The 19,849-nt window shown below is 43.4% G+C and overlaps 1 protein-coding gene across 3 annotated transcripts; it reads right to left on the bottom strand.

Moving 5' to 3' along the window:
- Positions 1–2,781: 2,781 nt before the first annotated feature.
- On the bottom strand, positions 2,782–18,658 carry nrf1 (nuclear respiratory factor 1). 3 transcript variants are annotated; one of them, XM_069164845.1, is made up of 12 exons: positions 18,544–18,658; positions 16,209–16,317; positions 15,947–16,091; positions 15,292–15,406; positions 15,008–15,134; positions 14,315–14,455; positions 11,248–11,406; positions 10,524–10,751; positions 10,290–10,388; positions 9,653–9,807; positions 7,429–7,550; positions 2,782–4,077 (listed from the first exon to the last, which is right to left on the bottom strand). In XM_069164845.1, the coding sequence occupies exons 2-12, from the start codon at positions 16,272–16,274 to the stop codon at positions 3,917–3,919; spliced, it is 1,518 nt and encodes a 505-aa protein (XP_069020946.1). In that variant the 5' UTR covers positions 16,275–16,317; positions 18,544–18,658; the 3' UTR covers positions 2,782–3,916. The 3 variants fall into 3 exon arrangements, 2 of the variants coding, with proteins under 2 accessions (XP_069020946.1, XP_069020947.1); XR_011179029.1 differs by lacking the exons at positions 2,782–4,077; positions 18,544–18,658 and adding an exon at positions 9,092–9,291 and having other exon boundaries at positions 7,463–7,550; positions 16,209–18,066; XM_069164846.1 differs by lacking the exons at positions 15,947–16,091; positions 16,209–16,317; positions 18,544–18,658 and adding an exon at positions 15,612–15,938.
- Between the last annotated feature and the right edge of the window lie 1,191 nt (positions 18,659–19,849).

Genomic DNA, 19,849 nt, shown 5'->3' with positions numbered 1-19,849 from the left:
CAGTTTGCCCGCGTGCGCGTGTGTGCGTGCAAAGGGTGTAGGACCCGGGATGCACGTATTAAGAAACGATTAGTGGAGATTAAAGCTCTGCCCTAGAGTCTGCTTGCACAACTCCAGGCAACAAGAATGACCAACCCCTCCCTTGTCACCCCGCAGTGCCCCCTGTGGAGCCGGGGCGCCGAGTCCACCGGCTGGGGAGGATCAATAGCGCTGCCCGCCTCTCTTCCCAGTGATCTTCCACCACTAAACATATTGCCCCCAGGACAGAGCGCAAAGCACTCGCGCTGCAGCCCAGCCGCCTAGATTGGATGTATTTAATGACATCCCATCAGATTCGAAGTAAGTTGATGGATCTGTTGATTGGAAGAGTGCACCGTGGTGTCGGGATGATGTAACTTCTGTCCCAAACAATGCAGAACTATCTCTTTTCATATAAAAGCACGGCTTTGAGGCCTTTGTGGTACCAGTACAAGTCAACGAATACATATTTGGTCATGCAGAACAATCTCTCCTAAAGGACATATTCAACCAAAGTTTTTAGTCAATAATAATCCTACAAAAATGTGTTACAAAAGAAGACTACTGAAAATTTGGCATTGAGCAAATAAAGGTTACATTGGTGAAGGTCTTTTATGTACAAGGAAAGCCAATGAAGTTGATTGAAGTAATTCTACAGAAATAAATATTTACCTGGAAGAATACCAAATTGTCAAATTTTGAAGGTCTTATTTTGAAATTAAATGCCTTAAGGAGCTTCATTTCACACTTTAAAATTGGTGTACTTTTGGAGCAAACTGATAGCCGACTGATCAGGGTGCATTTCACGTGGGAACACTGTCAGCAGTGAGTCTCTGGTTCGATTCGCAGACCGTCATTCCCCTGCTCTTTGTCCCCATGTTTCCTGTCTGTCTCTGCAGCTTCTACAGTATCTAATAAATGCAACAACAAAAAAAAACCCCATAAATAAACAATCATTTAATGAAAATGTAATATATAAAATTGTAGTGTTTTTTTCCCCCCCATTTTAAATTTGGTAAGTTTAGGGCCAACGTTAGAAGACAGTTGGATGACGACGTTATTTTTGTTCTGTACTGTTTTGAACCTGCGCCATTTTATACCCAAGTTGTGTTCGGCTTTAATCACATAGTTGAAAATGCACTCTGTATAAGTGTAGCCGAGTGCCCGGACGGTGCGGAGACGGACTGAGATGGAGGAGGGAGAGGGGGAAAAAAAAAAAAAAAAAAAAGGTAGCATGAGGCGAGGCCCCGTTTCCAACAAAGCATTGTTAATAAGGCCTCTAATCTGCGGCGACAGTTTGCGTGCGCGTCACACCTACAACGGCTCAAATATTACTACATACATTACGACTTGCAAACATACGTTTTCTCCTGCCCGCTCGGACCGACGTCGCGCGCCTGAGCGCACCGACGGGTCGATCTGAAATGACAAGACGAGAGAGTAAAACGGACGAGAAAGAAAATGGGATCTTTTCATCTGTGTGGATGCAACCTGGTTCAGCTTTAATCTGGAGGAAGAGCGGGATATACACACTGACGCCTGATAGATTAAGGCCTGAATGCTTCTCTCTCTGTTCTGCTCTGCAACAGAAGGGGCCTGCTAGCAAATCCCAGGCTTTAAAGCAGAGGAGGTTCGGGCAGCTTATGATGTAATCAAGGCCCTGTCTGTCACGGCGGGAAAGGTGGGGGGTGGTGTTGTAGAGGAGAGCGTGGAGGTTATTGGGTTTTGCGGCAAGCGCACCATGATGGGCACAGCGTAGACAAATGGGGGTATTCCTTAACAAGAGGGGTAAGAAATGAGGTTGCAAAGCTGTCATCTGAGAATACAGGAAGGTTATAACGTAAAGCGAGCGTCTGGAGTGTCTAGCAGGTGCTAAACAAATCAGCATATAGTCAAAGGTTAATGTGGCGAACACACTTTTAAAGTCACAACAATATCAATAAAGGAATAATTCAAATATCAAGATCATACTTTTAACAATTTTAGCGGGGGGCGAGAGTCGGGGTTTCGCTTTTCGGCAGATCACACGGTAGACCGTACATGCAACGACGTCTGGACTGACAGGTAATTATTTACGGTCTGGACCGCTGAATTAATCGGATTCCGTCGGATAGGTCCAATTAACATAGTGGAATTTTATCAGCTTCGATTTTCAATTCTGCCACCGTGTCATTCAAAGCGAAAAGTCTTAAATGAAGATTAAAGTCTCTCTGACTTTCTCGGCTACTCAGCTCGTCGGATCGAATTCTGCTGGACCCGAGTCCGCACACCTCTGCTGTGGGATTTTCAGACAAATTACAGTTTCAAAACTGTTCCGACGCCAAAATCCTTAAAGCTGCGTTGATCAGTTTTTAGCCCCCAATGAGCAGAAAAACACATTAACAAGCTGACATGTACAGTACGCAGCCAAGACTGTATCACTGGCCTTTAAAGGCAATGCTGCAGCTAATATACTGTAACATGTTGCCGGTACGTAGTTGTTTTTAAGCCCACCCGATAAATGGCAGTCAAATATTAGCGTTCCAGGAAACTGTTTAGTCGGTGCCAGACTTCAGTTTTGTCTTTGCGTCTCTGTTCCGTTAAGCTTTTTTTTTTTTGCTAAATATGGCTGCCCTACATGACCTGATGTGAGTCGTATGTAACTGAACTGAATAATGAGTTCAAAGGTGCAAGGTTTGATAGAGCACGTGTGGAATCTTTACGCACCCATTGATAGTTACGCTTTCAGATGAGCAGTGTAATGAAAGTCGAGAGAGGGAACCGTTTGAGTGGTGAACAGCAGCCATTTTATTGGACTTTATTTGTTTTTAAATACACAAGTTTGGTGAGAGTTAAACCGACTGTTACAGCTGCATCCAACTTCGTAGACTCTGGACAAGTGATTCTTTAGTTGCAAATGTTTTTGTGCGTTACAAATACTGCAGCTTCTGTCCAAGTAAGACCGACTTCCTGTAAATATACAAAGCGACGCCGACCACCAAGTCCTAAGTGACATACAGTACAAAGGTCACATATACGTGTTAAAAATAACATACCAAGGGGGGGGGGGGGGGGGGAGGGGGGGAGAGGGGAGGGGGGTGCTCCTCTTATCCATGCAATGTACAGAAACAGATTTGGTAGACAAAAAGAAGACCGCTTCAAGAAGTCAACTCGGCAATCCAGCAGTAAAAAAAACGCGTTGACGTTGTGTCCTGAGTCTTCGCAAATTTTGGCATGTGCGTGGACTACAGTGGAAGAAGAAGAAGGGAGACGCACGCGACACGACGATATTCCAACGTAATATTTCATCATCTAACGTAAGAAAAATGTCTGGAAGCGTCTCCAGCTCGGACGCTGTTCGACCCAGGGAGGGTTTTTTTTTTTAGGTGAGCGGAGGTGGAAGAGAGGGAAACTCGGGACAAGTGATTGGGGGACAAGGGGGCAACGGAGAGGAGTGATTTCTGACTATGGCACTGGACTCTAAATGCATCTCAAAAAAACATAATAGTGCAGCACGTAGAGGGAAGGGAAAATGACAGTGAACACTCTTGAGTGAAGCAGTGGTGGCTTTCCTCCCGGGCTTTTTGGTTCATCTTCGTTTTTATGTAATGGTTAATTGTAAAGAAATAAATACTAAATAATTAACATCACAGAGCTAAAAAAACAAAAAAAAACAAAAACAAACCATGGAGCTAAATGGGGGAAAAAAAATGACACCAACAAAAGCAATATCTTTACATGGTAAACACAATGCATTGATAATTCATTTTTTTTTTTTTTTACTTCCCCTGCAGATGTACATTAAAAAATATATTTGACATTGTACACAGCGTGACGTCCTGGAAAACACGAGAGATAAACAGATCTCCGACGGTGGGCGTTCGGCGGCTTCCTTCTACGCCTACCACGGTGCTAATTGTCACTGCTCCAGAGTCACGACTTCCACCGCCTGGCCGTCCAGCGTGACAGTGTTGTCTATGCGCGTGGTGACGGGTGCCATGGCAACCTGGACGGGCCGGTTGCCCTGCGCGAGGCTCGTCACTACAGTCTGATACATGCTGACCGGGATCTGGACCAGACCTAGAAGGAAGAGAAGTGGGACACGTTTGGACCGTCTCTCTCCTTTAGTTTGAACTCTGCAGATGCTGTAATTAATTGCGGCTCCGTAAAATAACGAACAAACACTGCTTCGTGGCAGTCTTCGGCCCGGGGAAGTCTTGTTGAGAGAGTTTGTGTTTTACGCCGCTCGGGGAGGGCCGTCCAGCGAAGGTAGTTGTGTGTGACAGGAGGAGGCCGCCATGTTACACAGAAGGCATTTCTGAACAATGGTCCGATTGAACGTCCTCTGCTTGCTTCCCCCATTCCCAGCTGTGTGTGTGTGTGTGTGTGTGTGTGTGTGTGTGTGTGTGTCTCTCTCTCTGCCTGCAGGGATTATTGCAGTCACGTGGGCCTCTGCCCCACCCTACAAGCTGTCACCGTGTCACAGGCGGGCAGGAAGGTCGGTGTCGGGGATGGCAGCGGCTCATGCCCACCTCCGCCGCCCCCCCCCCCCCCCCCCAATTACCGAGAGCTTAGACGCAACAAGTTACACGTCACACGTGAATCCGTGTAAATACATAACTGAGGGCCGCATCCGAATCTATTTAAGGACAGAATATTTCAAGATTTTGAAAAAGAAAAAAAAAAAGAAAAAAGGAATGCGTTTTGCGGGGCTCCCAAAATAAATTTGTCCGTTCAGCTCGTTAATCGCCGGTCCTCTTTGTGGACTCTCGCTAAGCCCCCTTGCCAATGATTTGTGACAATGTTAAGTTGTGCTGATGCAGGTAATTGTGCTGGCAGTGATTACGGAGGAGGGCTTAAGGCGGCGGGGCTTTAGCCTGGCACAGTGACGTATGGACGCAGCACCAGTTACCAACTGAAGTGCCTCACTTGGCCGCTCCGACATTGTCACTTGGACATTAAGGGCTCGGTGTAGCTTGTGTTAATGCACATGTGTGCGTCTCTCCGTGGCCTTTCTCAGTGAAGGGGTCAGGTCACAAGCCAATCAGCTGTGTGTCTGGGCCGGTGCACTTCAAACGGCACCCTTCACTGCTGTGTAGCACTACAGTGATTAGCTAAGGTCAATAGTGGGGAGAAGGACTGGCTTTGGCAGCTCCATTAGTCGCTTAAGTGAGCTATTGCAGCCAAATGACTCCTTAAGGTTTAGGAAGCAAAATGTCAAACAACAAAGGCTGTTAAGATTTAAGTAACCTGAATTTACACTAGTGCACAAATGTGCAAATGCGGACAGGCACATTGTAGGTATTTTTGCATTTGCATTTTTTTGTTTTGTTTTACCGAGTGATATCTGTTATTATTAGCTAAATACTTAAGGGTTAATCTTTTATTTAAGTGCTTTATGTCATTTTGTCAGCCAAAATCGAATTGTACTCAGACTCACTCAAGTTTATAGACAATTGAATAGAACCAGCTCATAAAAAAAAAAAAAAAAAAAAAAAAAAAAAAAAAAATCAGTTTTGCGATCAGATTTCTGTTCATCGTAACACCCTCATTTTCTTTTTGTGTCTAATCTTAACGATAATTGCTGCGACGGAAAAGCTCCCCTTCCAAGAGAAAGCAATAACTTCACGATGACACATTTTTCCCAGCCTTCTTGCGACAATCAGAATCACTTGTTTAAATATCTGAACAAGCGCTGAAGTGTATAAACTGGGTGCTAAAACTCGAGGGCTGTTTTTGGTAAAAAAATAAATAAAAATAAATAATAATAAAAAAAAAAAAGCATCCAGAGATTTAAAGATATTTGAAATATGTTTCATTTCTGTAATTGTGGACGCAATGCTAATATAATCAGCTCTTGTGCTTCTGTTTTTATTGATGCAGTTTATGGACAGTAAGAGGTGGATACAGGGTCACATAAATACCTATTGTAAATTTAAATTCAGAAGGGCCGATATTCATGTAGAAAGTGACATTGCGTGTGTGTGTGTGAGTACGACTATATATAAAGACAAGCAAGAGAACCTGGGGGGGGGGGTGCTGACAGCTGGTCCAGTGATTAGACCATGGACTGATAATGGAGTGGATCAAAGCTCTTTAGGAGGGCCCCTGAGGGACCTGTTCATGCCCCTGGACTAGTGTACTTTGTGTGTGTGTGTGTGTGTGTGTGTGTGTGTGTGTGTGTGTGTGTGGTACTGATTAGATGACATGGTGAATGAAGAAACGATCTACAGCTTGCAAGATTTGTTTGTAGCTCAGTCTACACAGGGCTTCCCGTTGTATTTGTTAGTGACCTTCACGTTTATTAGCATAACAAATTGGATGTAATAATTGAGTTGTTGAATCATTGCATTGATTGTAAATTACGAGGATTGAATGCGTCAAAGTCATGACTGCAGTGATGATGCGTACGTAACCTGCGGGTCTGCATCAAATTGTGGCTTCAAAATCAAAGTCGCAAGGAAAACAAACTGCTCTTCAAGTTGCTCTTGAACTGCTAATTTGTTTAAGCAAATACTTCAGACAAGGGCTTTCTGTCCACCATATGGACACGTAGAGTATATGTACTCATTTACATACTAGTTACAGTAATAAAGTTCAGATTACTAGCTGTGCTCTTGACGTCACTCATTGACAAGCAGCAGCTTTACATTTGAACCCCGAGGCTACTGACTGAACACACGCTGGAGATGGTTGTTAAAGCAATCCCAACGAGGATGTGAGGCTGTCACTCCAAACTGGTTCAGTCCCAGCAGAATACATCGGAACAGCAGTGTGCGTAGTATTTAAGGAGGATCAACCTTTTCGGCGACGTATCATTTAAAGAAAGGAGTATTACTACAAGATGCACACAAAAAAAAACAAAAAAAAAACCACACCATCTGTCCCATCAGCACGGAGTAGATTAGAACGAGGGTGCTTTTCTGCTGGTAGGAAGCTTATAGCTAATCAGAAATGCCTTCGGCTGGGGAACACGCATAAAAAAAAAAAAACAATTAGGGATGGCGTGACGGCAGACGATTCTCGACAAAAGAACGAACCTCCGTTCTTTGATTTAGATTTTCTTGTACATTGATTTATTGAGGAGAGCTGTGCGTTCAACAGCTAAATAAGCTGAACAATTTTGAATACAACGTTTAGAGATCACACTGGTAGTTTATTTTTTTTTTGTTGCTGATTTCAGAGCTGTGCGTAACTAATGAAGTCGCAACTTTATGAGCTTCAACGTCTGCCGACTTAGCCCGCTGTAGTCACATAGTTTGACGCTAAATACCTGCGTGTCACATAAAAAGAAAAAAAAAAAAAAAAAAAAAAAAAAAGGCTCTTCTGTACCTTAAGAACGAGATGACGTAAATACCGTAAGGTGTGTTTTTGCGTGTTGCCTCAAGTGTTTGCGGTGTGGGTGATAATATGCGGGGTGGGACGGGGTACCTGTGGCATCTTGAACCCCTGCCAGGGCCCCAACAGCAGCTGCGGTCTCTGCCAGGACAATCTGCCCTCCTCCTTGTAGAGTGGCCTCCGCCAACGTCGCTACAGCGTGGGCTGCTGCCTCACTGTAACACACACGCATAACGTATACATGTAAAAAAAAAAACAATTGTTTGTGCGCGCATTTTTGAAGAAAGATCTATCCGCACAAGATGCAGATGGAGATATTGGGACTTCCAGATACAATCTTTTGATACAAAGCCTTAAAATTCACACACACACACACACATCTCATACAACACACACACACACAGTCTGCTCGCAAAGGCAAGGGTTATTAGAGAGATGTGGGGTGAAGAGGTCGGAGTGTATGAGCTGTAAGAGGCTTTTCTAGTCTGGACTTATGGAGAATCTGTCACATCTCCCCCCAAGGCCAGGTGCTATGGGGCCTAACGAAGCAGTTTTATTAACCAGATCTATCCAGTCGAATTACCACGAGCTTATTACCACACCAGCTTCGTTATGAACCAAATGGAACCGTTCACAGCTTGGTTGATAATCACATCTGAGATAGAAATGCAGATGGACACGAAGGAGGAGGAGGAGGAGGAGGAGCTGCCAGGGTAGAGACAGTAGATGTGCGATGCTCCTCAATAAGTCAACACAATCAAGCCTTAATGACAGATGTTGAATTGTGACCAGTTATGCCATAAATTGTTGCAGCAAAGACAAACTGTGTATGAACTTGGTCTGGCTTTTTCGGTTTGGTGATAAAAAAAATGTGTGGCGTGAACAAAATGTTTATTACAACAATACAGATTAAAGGTTCCAAGCTTGGCAGCGGTTTTGTCGTTTACGATAGCTGATAAATGTCGCCGCGTGATGAGGTGACATTTTTGGTCAGTGACAGAAAGAAGCTCCAGTCCCCTTAAGGAGCTGGAAAACAGAGACAAAATGTTCCAGAGCCTGTGGAGCAAAGAGCTCAGCGCAGGTAAACAGCAGGAGGCGAGGGGGAGGGAGGACTCAGGTGGGAGCAGGTAACAAGCCCCGATGGGACATACCCATATACATCTGAAATGATTGCCTTGACAGTGGTGCAGTGAAAAATCCAGCAAACATCTCAGTATCTAGGGGAGTTCGGCTGATGAATTCAGCATTTTGATTACCTTTAATGAAGTGGAAGATCTTGAAAATAAGGAAGTGACTAGCTAAAGGTCAGTCCGTTTTAACTGCCACTAAAGATCACAGCCAAATCATTTTGAGCGGGCTGTGTTCTTGTGTTGTAACAGGTTCTGCAGTGCCTCCATGAGACATGGTTAAAGATCCTTTTGTAGATCCCATCTAAATATGAGTTGTCGGTGTGCTGTTTTTCTGCCACACTGATTTCCCTCCAGAAAAACAGCACACCGACAACAACCCCAGCACAGACTCAATTGCAACAGTTCATATTTATAACAGGGAGTCCATAATATGGCTGAAAACATTGTGTAGAAGTTATACTATTACAGGTTATTGCTGATTGTATGTCAAACTTTTACTGACTTTGTCTCACTGCTAATAATCATGCATTAATCATCTGCACTCATATTATTGAATAAGCAAACTGTAACTGAGCCGTTGGCACTCAAAACATGTGACTTAACAAATCAATTTAATGGTTTTGCACCTTTGCACGCTGCTGATATAAAGACTGAAGGCTAATTAATTAGTTGCTAGGATGAGGAATAGTTGGCTCTCATCTCCAGGGGACCCCAGTGAACATGCCCGGACAGTTGTCCCATTTTCATCCAGTTGTTAGAGCTGCCGGTGCGACTTTATGGAGTCTTTGCTGGCTCCACTGCCAGTCACTGAACATCGCAGTGAACACTAAACATAAAATAATACAGTATCATTACATTTCCTGTTAAAACACCTCTTCTTTTCAACCTGTTTCTTGCTCTATTTACCAACAAATTTTAAGCTTAGAGGTGTAACATTATTTATCTGAGTATTCTCGCCATAAATGCAAGTATGATTTTGTAAATGAAAATAAAACACAGTTTCTGTAATTACAAATACTATGAAAATTGCCCCCCCCCACCCCTCTGGTCTAATTCTATAGCGCTTAATTGCTTATGTGGCCTCCCTCTAATGTCTAAGGTTAAAGATCTACTTGAAACACTAATCTGCTGTTAAATATTTCCCCCAAAATTCTGCACAATGTGATATTAATTTCCATCAGTATCACCTGTTGAGGGCCATTGTGACCGTGGCTCCGGACTGGATCTCGTGACTGGCAGCGACAGCAGCTTCAGCCAGGGATGCTACTGCCTGTGTGGCTTCTGACGTTGTGGTTTGGATTGTCATCTCCCCGCCCTGCAGGGTGGCCCAGTTTTGCTCCACCTGGAGAATAAATAAATTAAATAAAATACAGTTTTATACAGAAAAAAAAAACCCCTGACCATCAGTAATTGGGTATTACAGATTGTGCGGATATTGCTGTTGTTGTGTGTGTGTGTTTTGATTTTGTGGTGCTGAACGGACAGCTCCCATTGAATGCACTTGACAAAATTCACGTAATTGAATTTGCATATTGTTGATATTTTTTTTTTGTTATTGTCATTTTAATTATTAGTAGCAACTTTCTTGAGCTCCGATTAATACAACCAATGTGCTTATGAAAGTTAAGCAAGGGGTTGATTTTGAGTTTATTGGTACATCAGGAAGAGAGGAGTACACGCTTCTTCTTTCTATGTTATATTATTGTAGATATGAGAGGTCAGAATATGTTACATGTGAAAAAAAAAATGGTTGGGAGGAATAAGTGTGTGTGTGTGTGTGTGTGTGTGTGTGTGTGTGTGTGTGTGTGTGTATATGCGTGCTACCTCTCCATCAGTCACAGTTGAGTAGTTGACTTGTGCCACTGTCACACCAGGCAGCTCTGAGGCATCTGCCAGAGTGGCAACTGTGTGTCCCGTGCCAACCTGAGAGCAATGTGAATGTGGAGTTAAACTTTAGAAAAATGAAATGAGGATTGCATTAAAAAAAAAAAAAAAAAAAAGGAAAAAAAAGAAAGGCCCTCTGAGGAGTGGGATGACCACACAGGGAGTAAAACGCACCTGGATAAGCGAGACTGTTCCGTCAGGGTTGTTGATGGTCTGCACCACAGTCTGCGAGGGCACAAGGTGAGCTATGCTCTGTGCTGTGGTCAGGTGGTGGTGGTGGTGGTGCTGCGTGGTGGTTGCCGAGGTTACCTGATGGTCTTCGAAAGCGTATAACAGATCCTCACGGCCATGCTGCTTGTAGCAGTTCTTCACGATGGTCCGCAGCGCCTGCGTCCAAGACACCTGAGGCAGCGCAGACGCGGGTCAATGTGTGCAATAATTCGAAAGATACCTCAAGACAGTGAACGCCACATTACAAATAGAAATGATGTAGAATCGGATCAATGACATAAATTCCAAGACAGTTAACCTCAAGTAAATAATGGACTAGGGTGTAAACTGCTATCCTGGCTCCGTAACAGGCAAAAACAATTTGCCTACCCGCACCTCTGAAGCTCATCAAGGCATCTTGCATCTTTTTTAGGTTTAATAGATTCTGGCTGTCGCCTCATATTTACAGAACTGGTATGAGAGTGGTAACAATCTCTTCAACTAGTAAAATCAGGGGTCAGTGGCCTGTTTGTATGTTCGCAAATGAGGCTTCTGAATGAATAAACGTCAGTTGCTTTGTATTTTTGAACAAGATACAGAATCTGTAGGCTCCAAGTGCAGTCACGTTGGAAGGAATCCCGACCTTGCGGTATTTACCTGCAAAATATTACACGAGTATTTGTCTTACTCTCTGTTTCTGCTCCTCTGTGCGGACATCGCTGCGGACGTTGGCCCAGGGGATGTCCTCGGGCCACCACACTGGCTTGCAGCTCTCCTTTCCCCAGCCAGGCTTCCCTCTGCCTGTTGAGTACTTCAGCATCTCCGGGATGAACGCTCGCAGCTGGGCCTAAAAAAAAACAACACATTCGTGGAGAAAAGAGATGATCCAGACACCAAAACTCTAAAGTGGAGAGCTGCAGCATCTCTTCCACACACACACACACACACACACACATATGAGCGTACACGCCCTTGAACAGGCAGCAGGAGACGTGTATTGATCAGGTGCTGAGCTACGAGGGCCTGTAAATAGAAACGGGCTTTCTAAAAGGAGAACAATGCGCTCGTGTTTATCAACAGACCAATCTATGGCGGTGGCTCCAGCCTGACGTGTCAGACTGACACCATGAGAACATCAGGGGTTATCCAGCCGAGCTGAGCAGTCGGAGTCGGTCTGTCCCAGCAAAGGCTCACAGCACACTCCGTGTGGGTATTAATGAGGGCAAACGGGTCAATAGTGTTAAAAAGGAAAATGAATGTCGAACTAAAACATTAGATTAAGTTTGATGACTCATGATTCCTGATATCATATGGACTGAAGTCATAATTTCGTTATTGTGGGCCGACTTTATCAGCGAGTTCCCGTCCACTACATTTGAGCGTGTCATTTACACACAATGAAGTCAGATGACCAAGCCTCTGTGCTGCAGGCCGTTGCAACTAAAAGAGGAACTGTGGTTGTGGGCGGATTGTTTTGTCCTTTAGTGAAGAGACCGGCACTTAAATAGCATAACAATGATTTTTTCTGTTGCACAGGTAGTCTCAAGATTTTATTAATATTTGGTTAAATTGAATAATAAAAACTAGAGTGGAAAAAAACTATGGTTAAAATCAGAATTTCAAAAATAAAAGGTTTCTTGTATATGATGTATATTTTGTTTGTGATTGGCTGCTGAAATTCAAGAGCACTTTATAAAAGTAGTTATACTGTATTGCAAATATATGTAGGTTGTAGGCATAACTATATACAACTTCATGAAGGTCACACTGTTCAATTAGTCTTTTCAACAGTCTACCACGTCTAACATAAATATGGCTACCTACTTTTTGCAGTTTTAATGAAGCCAGAGAAGAGCAAAGAGAACTGACCCGGCACTGAATCTATTTTTAACTCTTAATTTTGATTTGTGTGCTTTCTTTCCTCTGCTTTTGTCTTCGTCATGTTGCATGAGAAGCCTCCAGAGGGTTTGCATTGCATCCCGAAGCAGGGAGAGGGAACGTGTGGCGGTCTTCATCTATTTTGACTTGCTTGCGTCCATACTTCATGTGAACCGGTGAGTGTTGCCCATATTCACATCAACACTTCTTCGAACAGTCGCACACTCACATTCACTGACATGCTGTGGTGGGGTTTAGTGCCAATGTCCTCAGTGTCCCGGTAATATGCAAGCATCACCGAGGGATTATATTGCACAATGAGGCACTGCAGCGTCTGCCTGCCTTGACATCACGGGCTAAATTTGGTTCCGGGAGAAATAAATCCCTCCCTCCTCCCCATTAGACCCCCTTTTCTATCTCGCGCACACACCACCTATACACCGCTTCTAAGTGCATCACTCAAAGGCATATGATAAAATGGATCTGGATAGAAAATGGAGGGTCAATGCTTTATCACAACGGCTTTTGAAAAACAGAGACTGCATCTGGGCGCAGCAGTACCTCAGCTGACACCGCGAATGAAAACCAGGATTAGTCCAGGAAGAGGACTTGGGAGCAAAAATATTTTTACATTTCCACCTGTGGATGATGTGGATGTATGTGTGCAAGGCCAGATGGCCTAATTACAGTGGCGTGTGAGTTAAGTGGCATGTTGCCATCACACCCACCACCCTACCCCCAATCATAATCCTCCAAGCAGTGGTCCAATCAGAATTTAGGAAGGCAGCTATGTTGCCGGGTCCCTGAACCCAACAAGGCTGGGGGATAATTATGGGCTCAGGCTAGACCCAGGATCACCTGCTACAGATGCTCCATATATCTGACGGGTAAGGGCTTCTGTCTGTATCACTAAACTCTACTTGGGAATACTTTAGCAGCACAAAATCTGCTGCAGATAGAAGACATTGAGGCCTTCCTCCTATCAATCAGGAGAAATCTGAATTAGCACCCTTTCACTTTCATGTGTGCCATTTCTAAGGTTCATCAATCGTTCCCACAGGGCAACATCCCGTTTCCAACACACGGCGCACACATACAGCTCTAAAAACATCCACCCCCACACCTTTCCACCTGCCTTGGCCAAACTGAGTGAGGCAACAGGTTATACTCATGATAATCTCATCCCACAACCTCCAGAAAAACAAGTTCTAACTAACACCTGGCCTCCGAGGATTCGTCTGGCCCTGGGATTGGCTGCCGCGCTCCCAGACCTGAGCACCGTCTCTGCGGGCCGCTGCCATGAGGCCTGCGCTGACGATGATCCAGAGAATGCATCAGCAGCACTGGGATGGCGGAGTAAACAAGCCGGGTTCCCTTGGGTGAGTAGAGGCTGCCAGCGGTGCTAATGCTGCACTGCGAGGCCTACCGAGAGCAGTCTATTCTGTACTTCCTCCTGCTGCCTATCAAACAGACGAGGTGTAGCTTGTTTTTAAAATGCAGACACCACCTACGCATCAGGGGTATGCCCGAATTACAACTTCTTCTCATGTCCGCACGGTAACAACTTTTAGAGGTGTAATTGCTGATTATATGTGGATGGATGAAATACACCAAAAGATGCTGGGGGACACACCAAAACGGCTACAAGTGAGCGTTTGACCTTGATGCATATAGTTAGCTAAGCTCCAGCTCATCCTAGATATAAGACACATTTTTCATTCATCTGTTTGTTGGCAGCTGGTGCCCTCTGCTGGGAACATGTTTTGAATCCGTCCATTTCTGCAAAGGGACGTCTGTTTGATACCGGACACACACGGATGATGACTTCCAAAGTTTCCTGCTTAGCGTAGAAGCAGCGACAGCGACTACAGCCTCACCTGGGTCATCTTATCCACAGAGACAGGGATGCCATCGATGGTGAGGGGGGGCAGCTCGGAGGCCAGCTCTCCACCAGGAGGGGCGTGTTCAGCCAGGGCGTTCTCCAGGTCCTCCAACATCATGCTCTTATACTTCCTCACCTAGAAGACAGGAGAGATGCATCACAGTGCTTCGGTGAGCTTTTCAACAAATTATCAGTTAAATTAAAATCAAATAAATGAAGCCCCTTATTAAATAAACGCACCAAACATTTACTAATGAATTCTTCACAATGGCAAAGAATTACTTGCCTTTCCCTGTTTATATCACTATAAATATGATATCATTTTCTTTTACAATTTTAAGTTTAAGACTTTGGATGGACTTCTATCAGTATTTTTGACATACAGAGTAAATGACTATAAGGTAAAAAGACATGTGAACTTCATAAAGAGAGAAAATGAAAATCCCGATCAATAATGAAATAATAATTTGCTCTAAGTGGTGTCTTGAGGTGTGAATGATTTCCTTGCAATTAGAGTAGAACGAAATAGTAAATAACAAAGCACCTGCAGTACATTGAAAATGTATGGTTCAGTTTACATTTAAGGTTCAAAGAGCCTCCCTACGAGTGGAGAAACACCGTATAGGCATTTTTAGCGCGAGTCGACTTGATATTTTCTCTAAATGAAGTGATGAATTTCAACACTCACCACATTCTCCAGGGGAGCAGCGCCAAACACCTTGAACACAGGGTTGGGTTTGGAGGGAGAGATACACAACACTATGGCCTGCTGGCCCACTCTGGTCGTATACTCATCCAGTGTGGCTCGTAGTTTCCTGTAAACACATACCGTCCTTTAGCTCTTTGCTCAGGTTAAAAAAAAACAAAAAACACATCAACTCTGCCTCTCATGCGTGAACTGAAATGTTTGCCACTGTAACTGGTGAGACAAACTATGTGGTAAAAGTTTGCTTCTCTGTGTTTTAGGCTCACCTCAGCAGACGGGTCTGCTGTCTCTTGCGGATGGAGGGGTTGGATTCAAAGATATGGGGCCTTTTTCTCTTCTTACCGGTTGCTACAGCAGCAGCGGCTGCCATGCCTACTGGCCCTGAGAGACCGAGACAGAGCAGGTTAGTAAAAGTGAAGGAGAGTAATTAAAACTGATCACATTCTGTTAAGTGCTGTCTCTTCCTCTCTGAGCCAAACTTTCATTATACATCTTGAATATGCAGCTAATGCGGGTGTTATTGAAAGGAAAATGACAAAACAAAGTTAAAATCTTGTCAGACGGCAACACGGTAGAGTGGCCATGCCTGCACACACGGTCCACTGGCTCCACCTGTTGTTCACTTGACAGCATTACACTGCACTCAGGGGGCTTCAGGTATTCCCTGGGACAAGATACAACTCATCAGAAATGTAAGATAAGAACATCAGCGAAGAGTAAAAAAAAAAAAGACAGAGGGTGTTGTTTGTTTTGATGAACTTATCTGCAACTTTGACTAACTCACTCTAACTGATTACAAAAATCCACACAGCCACAGAGAACTTTTGAATGGAAGTTTTACTTGTCAAATAAATCCCACTTTTGCTACTTCAGAACCACTGAGTGTGGAGTTTCTCTGGACTAAGTGGAGTTTGGACTCACCTGCAGCAGCCAGGTGGGCGGTGATCTCATCAGTGCCGGCCGAGTTGAGGATGTCGGTGTCATCATAAGGATCGTCATCCGGCGAGGACGTCGAATCCTCCTCAGCGCTCATCATGGAGGTTTCAGTAAAAGTGGCCACGTGTACCTACACACAGCGGACGAAACGTGACACGTGAATAACAGAACGGAGAAGGAAGGCTGTCTGTTCATCCTTCATTGTTTCCATTGTTTTTGATTATTGTCACGAGTGCACTTGATGGACCTGGCTGACGGCGCTGGCCTCGATGGTGGTCATGTGCTCCGTCTGGTGAATGGTGTGCTCCTCCATTATCCGTCTCCTGGTCTACACCGCTGGGTCCACGGTACAATTCCTGAGGAAAGAAGAGAGGAGGCAAAAGATAAAGATAAGAATTTACACAAAATGGTACCTGAGTAAACTCCACCTACTCAATATAATAACACGGAGGCAATTCCTTCATATACAGCTCAGGAGATGCATAGTACTGCGTATACACAAGCGACGCAACATGAACCACCAGCTGCCCTCAAAATCGACGATATAACGTGCTTTTAACCACATGCTTCATAGCTATGTTAAATTAATCACGAACAAACGTGATAAAAATACATGTGCACTTAGACACACACTGTGACCTTGCACAGCTGCCACTGTTGTTTATTTAGTAGGCTCTGGTACATTGGTGCACAATGGTTGTTATTGACCGAACTGCTGCCAAAAATGCTGTGTATTGACCATGTAAAGACGCTGCAGGTATGTTTATTGTTTTTGGTTGTACTTCACTGAATGCACCACTGCTCTTCTGCCTCTAGAGAGCTTCATTCACAGGAAGTTTCATTGAGAATAACAATAAGGTCTGAAAGTCATGTTTTATTTTGCCATTTAGTAGGCGCTTCCTGTCTTAGTGCAATGACGGCACCACTGCTGCTCTGCCTATGTAGTGCATTTATTATGTGTTAAATTACAGGTGCCATCCCAAATTAGATGGGAATCCATCTGAGTGAAGTTCTGACGGTGAAAAAAAAAAGTTATATATCAGTAATTGAGTTCAAAATGCCGTCATGGTTGGGACACATTCAGTGTATTTGTGACGCGGCTCTGCGTGTGCGCAGAGTGCAGTTGGGGGCGAAGATCAAGTTCGAGGAAACATTTATAATTTACACATACAATATGCTTTTGTTTTGATTTATGATGTAGCTATGTAGTGTCTGTGAAGTTTTGAAAAAAAATAATAAATGAAGGGGGCCAGTTTAATGGGGAGAACCTGCTTACTTATAACACAATAATTATAATATTTTGGTTTGATGTATTTATTAGAGCTGGGCAATATGAATATAATAAATAGAAAAAAATGAACATATTTCCACCAAAATACCTCGATAATCGATATTGTGCGGATGAATGTTGGTGCTTACAATTTATTTATTTATTTTTATTATAAATAATCATCAGTAATATGAATATAATGACCATGTGGGTAAAGCCAAATTAAAGAACAGCTGTTAATTTAAAAAAAAAAGGACATCACTTTGCTGTAATGCAGCTTTTAAAACCAGGAAACGACAACATCGATGTCACATTATGAAATCACGATATCCAAAATCAAAGATGATATTTAGTGTTATATTACGATATAAAACACCAATATATCGCCCAGGCTTTAGTGGGCGATATCTACTATATCCGTAGATATATCTACAATGTTTTCTCTACGAACGAGGCCGTGACGGGGACATTATTACCGTCAACAAAATAAATAATAACAACAATAACAACAAGACAATACGACACGTTGCCATTCATTACAAGAGCTCACAGTACATCTAAACAACGATCGGATCAATAAGACGCACGACTCCGATTGTAATTATGAATAACGCCGTCGGTGATCTGATATAAAAGGGTTTGTTTTTTGTTTTTGTTTTTTTTCCCCCACAACAGTATCGTAATTCATCCTCATCGTGTAAAAAAAACAACGTTTTAACCGATCCGCCGGTTGACTTGTCAACGGCTGCCCCAGCTGAGCTAAGCTAGCACCGTCCTACATTTGGCTAATTAGCTCCGGAGCTAACCCCCCCCCCCCCTTTTTTTTTTTTTCTTTCTTTATTTCTTTCTCCTCGCTCGGTGTAACGTTCATTTAAAAAAAAAAAAAAAAATACAAATAAAAAAAAAATGAACTTAAAAAAAACAAAAACTCTCGATCCGGAGAAGAACAAAAGCATTTTCAAAGCCAAAAGATATTTCGAGGTGTTTTGTTTACGCCCGTTAAAGCGGCGCAGCGCGAGCTTTAGCACGAAAACCGCGCAATATGAAACACAAAAACAACAAGACGGCTCCGTCGGGCCCAGCGGCCTGCTGCGTCCCGTCCTCCGCTCTTCTACCCTCTCCCGGCGTCTCTACGACACGATTCTCCGCATAAAAAAACAAAATAAAATATATATAACGTCGCGTAAATCCCAGCTGCAAAGTCAACCCCTAAACAATCTTGATTGTCTTTCACCCCCCCGACGCTGCCGGGTTCGGTGATGCGGCTGCGCCGGGGCTGAAATGGATGGAGATTGCGCGGTAGGGCACTAACCTCAGAGCGGCTGCGCTACTTCGGGCCTGCGCCGTACGAGCGGGGATGGAGACGAAGCTTTTAATGGAGGACGAGAAGGGGAGCCGGCGGAAAACACAACACCGGAGCTCCGCACAAGTGGTGCCTTCAGGGGCCCGTCCCGACTTTCTAAATCCGACCGTGTTGTAGTCAAAAACTACAAAAAAAAAAAAAAAAAAAAAAAAAAAAAAAAAAAAGCACACAAAATATGCTTGTTGGATAAATTCGCTGCTGGATTTCATTTAAAACAAAACGACACGATTGAAGAAGCAGAAATGTAAACCGTATTTTAATTTCTTAATTCCTCGTATTTCAAACTTCAAAAGCCGATTTTAATTGTTTTTTTTACTCTAAATTTTGCAAACACGGTATACACTTATTATGATCGATTATTTGTGGTTGTTGCTAAACCAGTAGAATATGCATTACGCATAAAGGGTAAACAATACACGAACTTAAATAGAAAGACAACACCGAAATATGAACCACAAATAAAAGTCAGCCAAGGCGAGGCAAGTCATTATTTGTATAACTAATGTTTTATAAACAAAAGACACCAATAACTTCACTTCATTTAAACATAAAGAAAACTTGGGTGTAATAAACTGTGACACTGCATTGAGTTTAGATCGGTCAGTTGATAATATTTCCCATAGTCAGTGAACGCCACATTAGACCTGGTAAACCACGCCTCTTCCCACTTTTAAACTGGATTCAGCTGCTGCAGACGTTGTTTGACCGCCGATGTTTTAACACAAATCTGCAAAGTCGACAAAAAACACAAAGCCAAAACAGCTTTTTTTTTTAAAAAAAATAAAAAAAATAAATAAAAATGCAGTGTTAATAAAAGCGCGTTTTAATCTCGGAACCGCTTCACTGCCAAGAAAAAAAAAAACAAAAAACACGTCACTTTCAGACCGAAACGAGTTTTCCAAGTTATTCCAGTTTGCAACCCCCTGGTGTCATGCAGGCACGCCCGAACCGCTCTCCACATTGCGTTGCAGCGTCTAACGTTGTTTTCCTCTTGACAGGTTAGTTGATCACTTGCTACCTGCAGACTTTGTTGAATTCATTTCACAATATCACACAAACATTTTTGCAAAACCTTGCAATGAAGGGTCACGGGGGAGCATTTTTTTTTTTTTTTTTTTTCCCCCAAGACTACTTTTGCGTTCCCTCGCAATAAACCATTAAAAACGAACGTGTCCGTAATCAGCTTCTTCAAAGTCAGCTTCTCATTCGTAGCTTTCAAATCAGCGTTTAAGGGGACAGGTTAAGGGAAATGACT

The sequence above is a fragment of the Embiotoca jacksoni genome, unplaced genomic scaffold, assembly GCF_022577435.1.
Source record: "Embiotoca jacksoni isolate LCO1_2020_lvr unplaced genomic scaffold, fEmbJac1.0.p SCAF_32, whole genome shotgun sequence".
NCBI classification, from domain to species: Eukaryota; Metazoa; Chordata; class Actinopteri; family Embiotocidae; genus Embiotoca; species Embiotoca jacksoni.
Note: the sequence above shows the minus strand (reverse complement) of the source record. Positions and strands in the feature narration are given on the sequence as shown.

What these genes read in the sequence shown, in the direction of transcription:
- nrf1 (XM_069164845.1), bottom strand. Translation starts at nt 16,274, where the DNA reads ATGGAGGAGCACACCATTCACCAGACGGAGCACATGACCACCATCGAG. An exon ending in CAGCAGACCCGTCTGCTGAG is followed by an intron (nt 15,135 to 15,291) that starts GTGAGCCTAAAA and finishes ATGTGTTTACAG; the next exon opens with GAAACTACGAGCCACACTGG. An exon ending in CAGAGGAGCAGAAACAGAGA is followed by an intron (nt 10,752 to 11,247) that starts GTAAGACAAATA and finishes GCGCTGCCTCAG; the next exon opens with GTGTCTTGGACGCAGGCGCT.